This window comes from Hoplias malabaricus, chromosome 2, assembly GCF_029633855.1.
Source record: "Hoplias malabaricus isolate fHopMal1 chromosome 2, fHopMal1.hap1, whole genome shotgun sequence".
Classification (NCBI taxonomy): domain Eukaryota; kingdom Metazoa; phylum Chordata; class Actinopteri; order Characiformes; family Erythrinidae; genus Hoplias; species Hoplias malabaricus.
In genome coordinates, this window is record NC_089801.1 from 38,226,962 (window position 1) to 38,237,514 (window position 10,553).

Genomic DNA, 10,553 nt, shown 5'->3' on the forward strand with positions numbered 1-10,553 from the left:
CTTGCAAACCTAGTTTTCCTGAATCTTTGAAAGCATGTTTGATTTTTTTTTTTATCTGAGTCCCACCCCTCCGGCAGTCCAGAGGAAGTCCCGCCCAGCTGGGAGTGTGTGTGCTGGGGCTAACGGGCAGCTTAGCCTGGCCTCTGTGTTGCTGGGCTTGCTTTGGCTGATGGCTCTGGTCAGGAAATCCCTTTCATAGGGGTACGACTGCTGCCGACTGCTGTCCAGGTTATTCACTGTCTCCAGGTCGTTAAAGACAGAATCACAAAGTTGTCTCCTTCGCAGTCTTTGTCTTCTACGTCTAAGGACCACGAGCCCCACACAGACCCCCAAGCATACAGCCAACACTCCTAACACACACGACGCTGCCACGGCTGAGGGTGAGGAGCTCCTGGAGGTCCGAGCAGAGGCAGCGGCAGCAGAGGACCGCTCCAGGACCGGGAACTCACAGCTGGGACCCATGAAGCCAGGCACACACTGGCACACAGGCCCTGAGAAGTGTGTGTAGCAGGTTCCTCCATGGAGGCAAGGGTGTGTGAGGCAGGCATGTGCCCGAACGCTGCAGTTTTTGCCCGTGAAGCCCAGCGTGCAGCTGCAGCTGTAGTCGTTAATCCCATCTACACAGGTGCCTGAGTTCTGACATGGGGAATGAGCGCAGTCGTCCACGTTCATCTCACAGAACGGGCCGGAAAAACCTGCGCGGCAACGACAGAGAGCCAAAGAACCCACATCCACACAATCACCACCTGCAGAAGAAAGAGAGGAAAGAAAATGACAGTCAAGTCCCTGGTGAACTTGAAAGTTTCTCTGAAATCTTTGATGCGACTTTAGATGTCACCAGCACCAGAAGATGGGGAAATATTATAGTCAAATAATATCAAAGTAGGTTTTCCCCCTTGTTTAGGACACCAGAAGTGTTGCAGGAGTTTTGCAGACCTACATTATTGACTACAGGGTTTGACACTCCATGGGTGTGTCCAAAAATGTCCTAGTTTGCATTTACACATTGCCTGGTTCATGTGTACACATTTCACACCACTAGGTGTCACTGATAGCACAAGTCCACATTCTTCATACACTGAGCATCACTCAGTGAGGTCCGGTTGCTACAATGTCTCCTCAGTGAAGGTCCAACCCTCAAGATTTGTGCTCTCTCTTGCTCTCTCTAGTGAACCGACCACGTCCTCACTCTCATGTCTGTCACTCTGTCTAGTGAACTTATCACATTAATTTATTACAGTCAGTTCTGATTGTGTGTGCGTGTGAGAGAGCTGTTTTCAGTCTCACCGTTGGCGCAGGGCTTGTGGCTGCAGCGATCCAGTTTCTTCTCGCAATTGGAGCCTGTGTAAGCTGGAGGACAGCGGCACACGTATCCTCCAGTAAAACCTTCCTCACATGTTCCACCGTTAAAGCATGGATCATCAGCACAGGTCATCGCCACAATCTCACAGTTCTTACCATAGAAACCCTGAGGACACGTGCACGAGTAATCATTCTCCAGGTCCTGGGCGAAAGACAGAGAACGAGAAAGAAAGAGAGATGGTAAGACTGGTAGCATTCCCATTTTGGCTGATTTCCAGTTTATTCAGGAACACTTTATTGCACCACTAGGAGTACTTGGGCAAGACTCCTATTGTTTCCCTGCATCGGCACCATTGTGACCTGCTCTGAATAAGTGCATCTAACAAATCATCACTTATGGGATCAAAAAAAGATCCATTAATATTTTGAGCTTGTAAAATGGTTCCTACTAATACATTCAAAGTCTGTAGTTGTATATCACATTTTGAGTGCTTATGAAAATGCATACACGTATCTGAATGTGTGAAATTGTAAAAAAAAACACAAAAATGTATGCATCTGCAGAAATATTTTTAGTTTGTTTTTTTTAACTGCACACCCAGATATAATTTACACATGTGTAAAAGTATTTTGTTCACATACAAATATTGTGTATATATGATGAAAATCTAAGGTTTCTCAAGTCTGAGATAGGGACACAAACTATGTTCGTATGCAACCCTGAAGTTATAAGCACGAATTTTGTCTTGTTTTTAGGCCGGAGCTAACTAGCCAATCAACACGCTGCAGCTCCACTAACCAATCAGCACGCTGCAGACCCATTAGCCAATCAGCATGCTGCAGACCCACTAGCCAATCAGAAGGCTGCAGATCCACTAGCCAACCAGCACTTATTTGCTTACATGAGGCATGAAAAATATATCTCCGTTTTAATTTATTTAACTGTTTTATTGGCGTTACATGCAATGTACAATGAAAAATGTGTATTCTGTTATCATGGATGACCCGGACCCGCAGTGACTGCCGTCTGCTGATTGGTTAGTCAGCTGAGGCATAAAACAGAGACAACTTTCGTGCTTGTAACTTCAGTGTTACACACTAAGACGTTTGTATCTCAGACTTGTGAAACCTCAGTTTTTCATCACATATACACAAAATATTTGTATGTTAACAAAATATTTTACACCTGTGCAAACATATGCACACAAAATGCTGTGAAATTATTTATTTTACAAGCTCATATTATTAATAATGACGCTTTTTGATCCTGTAGTCACTGCCCAAAGAAAAATACAAAGAAAGTATATCAATTTTTGTAAATTCTTAATTTACTACATCATCTGAATTGACCAATAGAAATGCTCTAATTTACATGGAATAAAACATTTTAACACTGGCTTCCATTGTAAAATAAGCTATTTCCCCCCCTTCTCCTGTTAAGTTACTATTTTTGAGGTACATGAACGGAAATATTAAAAACTCACGTTGCAGCTGCCCCCGTTCTTGCAGGGGTTACAGTCACACTCATTTGTCTCCAGCTCGCAGTTTGTCCCTCCGTAGCCGGGCCTGCAGGAGCAGGTGTAGCTGCCGTGTCCGGTGTTGGTGCAGGTGGCTCCGTTGGCGCAGGGCCGGTGGTTGGTGCAGTAGTTCAGGTCCTGGTTACAGAAGAGTCCTCCCCAGCCCTCTTTACACACACACTGCCAGGGCTGCGTACAGGTGCCATGGAGGCAGCCCGGGTGCCGAATACACTCGTTACAACCCGGACCCTGCCAACCAAGACGGCACTTACACTCCCCGGGAGACTCGCAGTAACCATGATGGATGCTGCAGTCCACAGAGCAGATCGCTGCAGGGAGCAGAGACACACACACATGCTTGTTTTTATACAATGGCAGTACCCATGACATCTATTACACTGTTGTTGTCCAAAGAAATATCTGTATCTCCTTTTTTGTTTTTGATTATTAGGTTACTACATAAGTTGAAAACAGCAGCTTAACATTGGGTGGACATTTGTCATATTCACACCCATGGAGTTGAGCTGTTCTCACAGTGGAAGGAAAGACACATATACGAGATGTGCTCATAATCGAAGAGAGAGTGGAGCTAGATGTTCTCCACTCTCTCTCTCAGATGAAAGCTGTAGTGGCTTTTAGTCTGATGGGGACAGTTTGGTGCAAGGCCTATCGCTGTTGATACGAATCCAACTTTATGTTTCTGAATTCTCTTTCCTTAAACAAATTGATTATCTCCTATCAAATGTCCTCAGAAATATCTCCCGGAAAATGAATAACTTGGATGTGTAATAATAACAGTGCATAGTGTGTGTGTGTGTGTGTGTGTGTGTGTGTGTGTGTGTAGTGGAGTAATGAATATACGCGCTACATAAAGAAGGTTAAATCTGATTCAATGTCGTTTAAAGTCAGAAAATTGTGCCCTGGAAATATACAAAACCAGACACACACACACACACACACACTTCACGCCTGGGTGAATGGGAGCAGATGAATGGGAGTGTTAAGTGTTGAGGCTGGCAGCTGGTGAGCTGACAGGCTTTTGTCTTTGCGATACTCTCTCTCTCTCTCTCTCTCTCTCTCTCTCTCTCTCTCTCTCTAAACGAGTCTCCAGCATGTGTTTAGTGGGTCTTATGCTGGGGTCCTATTGTTCAGACGAACAAAAGAGCCCAACGAGCTTCCTTCGCTCACAAACACACACACACACACACACACACACAACTGATTTTACCACACACCTGCCCCCAACACACACAACTCTACATACAGTTCTGTGCAAAGTCAGAGACCTCAATTTATTTAAGTTGCAGTCCAAATACAGTCCTTATTTTTGATGATTTCAGATGATCTCAAAACGTTACCCATTACTGTCCAACCTTCCAGTGTGAGAGGAACACCTCAGCACTGGTCGTCTGAAAGAATAAGGAGTTGTAGAGAAGCCCTCACTGAGAAATGAAAGCTACTGTTTTTTTCTTAGAACAATGACCTCTCACCAGATCCCACACCTGAACATCATGAGTTAAAGTATTGTGAAATTTATTTGTCACACCTTCCACTGCTGTCAGTTTATTTTTAAGAATTTCAAGGTCAGTGTTGTTTGTCTTTTAGTGTGGGGATGTAGGGACTGTATGAGAGCCACAAATATCCATGTGAATGTAAACATAGCTCTTATTGAACTGTCTTGTCCTGCACTAATCTGTGACTTCTGTGTTTGACTCCTGTTTGTTATTGAACTTCTGTCCAGGACTTGGCACTGACCCCTGTGTCTAACACTCTCAGAGGATGCCCTCTGCTCTGATTAAACAGCAGTGTCTGGATAAGGTGAGTTTAACAACAGGTAGGTAAGAGTAAGTGTAGAAGATACTCACGGTCAGAGCAGTAGTCGCCCTGCCAGCCGTCCAGACACTGTTTTTGTCCGTTTTCGTCACAGGAGTAGTGACCGAGTGTATCGTCCCGAGGTCGGCAGTAATCTGAGCATGTATCTCCGTAGTAAAACTCATCACAGAAGACGTGGTAGGAGTATCGCAGCTCACTCTGCTCCCCAAAGTGGACATCCTGAGACCAGTCCTCACCGATTGCCAGCCGCCGTCGTGTCGCCAAGCGGCTGATCAGGTTGTTCTGGTTCTCTGGAGGAAAGCAAAACATAAAGATACACTGTTTACGATGAACATCTAGTTACCCGACTGCCTTTATTTTTTTATTTAATATTCATAAAACTCAATATTAAAGTAACACAAGGTAGTATTTTTACCTTACATTTATACCTTCAAAATAAATGTCCATTGAGCTGTATTAGGGAGAATAGAGTCTCTGTTTTTAATACTCCAGGCTCAGCACTGCAGAAACTGCACTATGTTATGATTTGAGGCAGTTAGCCCCACTTGAGTTCAGGACATTGCTGTAAAAGTGAATTACACTCTACAACTGTAGGGTAGCCCAGGAGCAAACATACCAGATCTTACCTAGTGTTGCTTTAAGATGTTTACCCTTATTTAACTTAGTTTTGGGGTGAAGCAATAGAATGGGGGTGGATATACCTTTTGCATTTTGCCAAAAATGGTATGCAAAAATGAGTTACATTGGGTCAAGCACCAATAAAAACAATGCAAAAGCAGTTAAGCAGGTGGATTGGCCTTAAATTGAGTTTTTAAAATAATATTTTATAGCATTGCTCTGTATTCACTCATTCATTCATTCATTTATTCATTCATTGTTTGTAATCACTTATCCAGTTCAGTGAGCATTTTAAGAGGAAAATAATTAATGAATAAGAGCCACACACTGAGCTGGACTTCCATAAAAGAACCTGTTCTGCTAAGAATGCTAAAATATGACCATTTCTTTACGTAAGTGTGTCCAAAATTCGCTGTTCCTTTAAAAGTCCTTTAAGTCCACTCTTACCTGTGTGGTCAGGATGCTCTTTCGGTGACTCTGCATTCCAGGCTTCAATAACCAGAGAAAAAGTTCCCTGAAAAAGTGAAAATGAATCACCAAGTTGATTAATTCACACATTAATGATATGATAAACCAATTTATCCTCCATAGAGTGGGTCCCACATGTTAATTGTCCGTGTTTAAAAAAGCTCACTCATCCAGTCTACTAGGGGCCAGTATAACGGCAATATACTATATCCAGAGAAAACCTCTGTATTAAAGCAAACAGGAAAAGAAGAAGTTACCGGCCATTTGAAGTGGAAGGGCACTCGGATGGCAGCACTGTTGGCGATGGCGTTGTGTTCGTCTCGCAGGACACCCGTCTGTCCCGTCCCAAAGGTACATGGAGGATCTGCTGAGATCACATCTTCAGAGTGTTTTAGACACACTCGGAAAAATATATTACAGTCACGAGGATGTCTGCAGAACCGCCGAGACGTGCTGAAAGCATGTACTTTCAGCTCAAACACACCAGAACACGCCACCTAGAGGAGACACACTGAATTACACACCTCAGAACAGACTTATAATACCAATAAACACAACAGACAATAGCACTCGTAGAGGACACATAGATTTACACATAGAAATAAATTAATAAATAAACAAAACTGGACCGAGAAGGTGTAGATCTAGCAAAGTAAAATTTAATTTAGAGTTGTGTAACATTTCAACTTCATCCTGAAATTAACCAGAAATTAATAAATTATTAAATTAAAAAATGATATATTATATTAATAACAAGCGTATATATAATTCAGTTTCCTTCTCTTAAATGTCATATTCTAAAATATTGCAGTGAAGGACATGTAAAAGTAAAGACAAGTTAAGAACCAATACAGGTAAATGTGACTGACTTTAATCTTAGTTTTACAAATTACAAATGTAAGAGCTGAAAAAAATCTTCCTTCAGTTCAAAACTAACTAAATTGGAATAATGATGTTGTTGACCACAGTTTCAGGATGTACTAGAGGTTTCAGCTAATACAGCTAAGTATTTAAATTAAACACAGTTCTAATAGGAAGATCTAAAACTCAATCAAAGTCTAGTACCAAGATCTAAAACTCAAAAACTAAAGTCTAGAGATCCCAGATGACCAGAACTGACCAGGTGCATTAGCCCCAGAGGCAGTAGGACACACAGAGCCACTTTAGCCATATCTCCTCAGAACCTGCTACAGACACGTCCCAGCATCCGACACTTAATCCCCACAGCTCCTACTCCAGCTGCTTTAAAACATCCACAAAGGTCCAGATCTCATCCACACGGCCTGTCCCTCTGTCCACGTCAGTCCACTATTGTCCTCTTCTCTTCTTTGTTCCTCTTTGGTCCTCTTCACGTTGCTCCTGCTTCTTTAGACTGGGGCCAAATGAATGGAGCAGGTTTAAATACCCCCAGGCCTCGCCCCCAGCCGTGCCATCAGGGAGGGGCTAGGGGCCCTGATGGGAAATGCAACTTAGCATCATGTTCTTTATGTATCTATCTGTCTATCTATCTACATAAACATATATCTGTCACAATTTAGTGTGTTTTCTGTAGACGTTTCACACTTTAAACACACACACAGGCAGATCAGGCTGTCCTGTAGTCCCATGTCTACTTCTGCAACTGGAGCAGAAATGTCAAGAATGTGGAAAAAGATAATCACACAATGAAACAGGGAGGTTTTGAATTGTGTTAAAATAGAATATTAAGCAATGTATTTAAAAAGTAAAATAAAATGAAAAGTAACTTCTAATGTAGGGCATTTTATATTGATGTTCATTTTTAGATCCAGATGTGTGGTACAGTTCTGCATTTACAAAAATGGACAAAAGTGGTCATCACAATTAGCAGATTAATGCTGGAAATCATATCACACCGTTAACTGTGTTTTTATTATTGAACTGTTTTTATTATCACTTCTGATTAGCGTCACTGCTAATGCTAAATGTGTCTGCTTCTCTTCCCAAAGTTGATGTCTAAAATCTTACTTCTGTAACCGGAAGAAGAAATGAGGGAAAAAAAAAAGAAAGAAAGAAAGCAAGATAAAAAGAAAGAAAGCGATGGGTGTGGGGCAAGTGTGGAGTAAGAGGCTCCGCCCATTTTTCTATTCACTTTGTCTGGAGTAATTACCCCGGCGCGTGCGGCAGGGCTTCAGCCTCATCTGCTCTCAGTGAGTGTGTGTGTCTGTGTGTGTGCGTGTGTGTGTGTGTAGGTGAGGGGTTAGGGGGTGGTGGTTTGGTGGGTGTGTTTAGTGAAGCCAGACTTTGCTGGGGGCTGGTGGAGTCGGTGGGGGGGATTGTGTGCGTGTGTGTGTGTGCTTTGTGAGGGTCTACACACACAGCTGTATGATAATAGGCGGCACATGGTCATCTATTGTCCTTCTCCAGAGAGTCAGGCACATACAGCATCTGTTCCTGCGACTGGACGCTATCGCATTAACTACACACACACACACTTTTTAATTCAGCACACGTAACCATTATGACTTTACAACAACTGGCATTAACTAAATCTTGATATGGACAAAAGCAATAACCTTTTGATTGTAATAAATGTGTGTTGTAATATTCAGATGTCTGGTTCCAATCACCTCAGTTGTGAACACTCCTGTCTGATTACAGTAAGTGGCTCTCTTTCAGTGAAAATCATCTACAGGATCTAGTGGTTGGGCTTGATGTTAAACGCATAATTTCCAACATTTTTATTGAAAAATACTTATTCCAAAAATATGACTAGGATATACATTTAATTCTATGGTGGCAGTGACCTGCTGTGAGTGGTCAGTGATTCTTCTGCATGAATGCCAGCTTCAGGGCCTTTGTTTTACATTTTACAGTGCTGCTGCTGTTACTTACACACTATAGGAGACTGTAGTCCCCTCAACGTCCCTCACAAATTCCATTTTACACATCAGTATTTCACAGAAATGATCAGTGAACTCAAGTAAACATTCATTTACTGCAAGTTACAAAGTTCGTTTCAGAGAGAGAGACACAGAGAGAGAATGTGTGTGTGTGTGTGTGTGTGTGTGTGTGTATGCGCATGTTATTGTTCTTACCCTGATTTGTCCTCTATGTTGTATTGTCTGTGTATTGTTATTGTAATGAGTGAAGTGTGCCTCTAGGATCTCTTTCATACTGCCCCCAAAAATGTAAACAAATACACATACATACGCCCACACACACACACAAACAGTAAAAGTGTGAGTTCATATACCCTGACACTGAAAACACTCACAAACTTATATAAATGGTAACGTAAGAGGAGAAATATAAATGTATAATTCCTTTACAAACACGCACTACATAAAACACCCAGACCTGCTGGATCTCCTTGCTCTCATCAGATGCACAAGCACATACAATCACACACAGTGTTAAACCTAAAGTTGAAATAACTTCCCAATAAAGTGATGTAGTGTATTTATGCAACAAATGAAAATTGTCTGTGTCACTCACATTTGTACACAACGGTAATTACAGTGCTAATCATGTGATTCAAATCAGATCATTTTATTCATGATATCTTGGAAATGGTATATATGGCTCTGCGTTGTGTGTATGTGGGGGGGCTGGGAGTCCTCCTAGCATCCTCACTTTTAGCCTGAGCAGCAGATGGGTGGTGACTGTGATTTCTGGTCCATGGGGGGAAGTGTTTCCCCTGGGGGGGTGACACAAGCGTGGCAGGAGCATGAGAAAACAGAGAAACAGAGGAAACTACTCTACACACACACACACACACACACACACATATATATATATATATATACACACACACACACACACAGATGCATATGGGCAATTACAAAATTATCATTCACTCATTTGCATACCAGTACCTCTAGAAGAAAACAGCAGGGGTTATTAAATCAACACCAAGCCGTCCTGCAGAGAAACTGCAGTTACTTCAATGAAAATGAAAGTACCATGAGTTTCAGTTAAAAAGTCTCTCTTCCATGAAACAAGCCATATTCATAATCTTGGCATGATCTAGTGGTTGTACTTGATGTTAAATGCTTCATTTCCAACACACAAAAAATAAAAAATTATATTTAAAAAAATATGACTACACATTTAATTCTATGGTGGCAGTGACCTGCTGTGAGTGGTCAGTGCCTCCTCTGCATGAATTTTTAATGAATGCTTCAGGGTCTTTGTTTTAAGTTGCACAGCGCTGCTGCTGTTACTTAACACCTTAGGAGACTGTAGTGCACTCTAGGTCCCTCACAAATTAAATTTTACACATCAGTATTTCACGGAAATGATCAGTGAACTCAATACAGCACTAACATGCAAATAATGTCATTTCAGACACTGCTGCAGTCGCTTCCAGCTTCCAGGCCTCAAATAAACAAACTTTTATTCATTTCAGAGAGAGAGACACACACAGAGAGTGCACCTGTTATGGTTCTTACAGTGATTTGTCCTCTGTGGTGTATTGTTATTGTCCAGGCCTCAAATAAACAAATGGTAGGTAATACCGAAGACAGGCATGTAACTAAACTGTGTAAACCACCAAGAAAATGTTTACTGCAAGTTACAAAGTTAATTTCAGAGTTCGAGGGGTGTGTACAGCATTCAGATTTCAGTCTGAGTTACCAGACACTACCAGTGCATTTGACTACCAAGTGTAAACACATGTGGTTAAAATCTTATCAGGATACAATTCATATATTAGTCATATGAAGTGACCAGGTGTAAACAGGGTCTTTCATACTGCCCCAGAAAAGTCACACAAACACTCATTTGCATACCAGTACCTCCAGGAGAAAAGAGTAATTACATCAACATCAAGTCGTCCTGAAGAGAAACAGCAGC

At 41.9% G+C, this 10,553-nt stretch overlaps 1 protein-coding gene across 1 annotated transcript; it reads right to left on the minus strand.

Moving 5' to 3' along the window:
• dlb (deltaB) lies at positions 1 to 6,947 on the minus strand. Its single transcript, XM_066660838.1, has 7 exons — positions 6,859 to 6,947; positions 5,996 to 6,235; positions 5,718 to 5,784; positions 4,685 to 4,942; positions 2,787 to 3,148; positions 1,288 to 1,504; positions 1 to 746 (listed from the first exon to the last, which is right to left on the minus strand). The coding sequence occupies exons 1-7, from the start codon at positions 6,907 to 6,909 to the stop codon at positions 52 to 54; spliced, it is 1,890 nt and encodes a 629-aa protein (XP_066516935.1). The 5' UTR covers positions 6,910 to 6,947; the 3' UTR covers positions 1 to 51.
• Positions 6,948 to 10,553: the final 3,606 nt, after the last annotated feature.

What these genes read in the sequence shown, in the direction of transcription:
- dlb (XM_066660838.1), bottom strand. Translation starts at nt 6,909, where the DNA reads ATGGCTAAAGTGGCTCTGTGTGTCCTACTGCCTCTGGGGCTAATGCAC. An exon ending in AGAACGGGGGCAGCTGCAAC is followed by an intron (nt 1,505 to 2,786) that starts GTGAGTTTTTAA and finishes TCTTTCGCCCAG; the next exon opens with GACCTGGAGAATGATTACTC. An exon ending in CCACAAGCCCTGCGCCAACG is followed by an intron (nt 747 to 1,287) that starts GTGAGACTGAAA and finishes TTTCTTCTGCAG; the next exon opens with GTGGTGATTGTGTGGATGTG.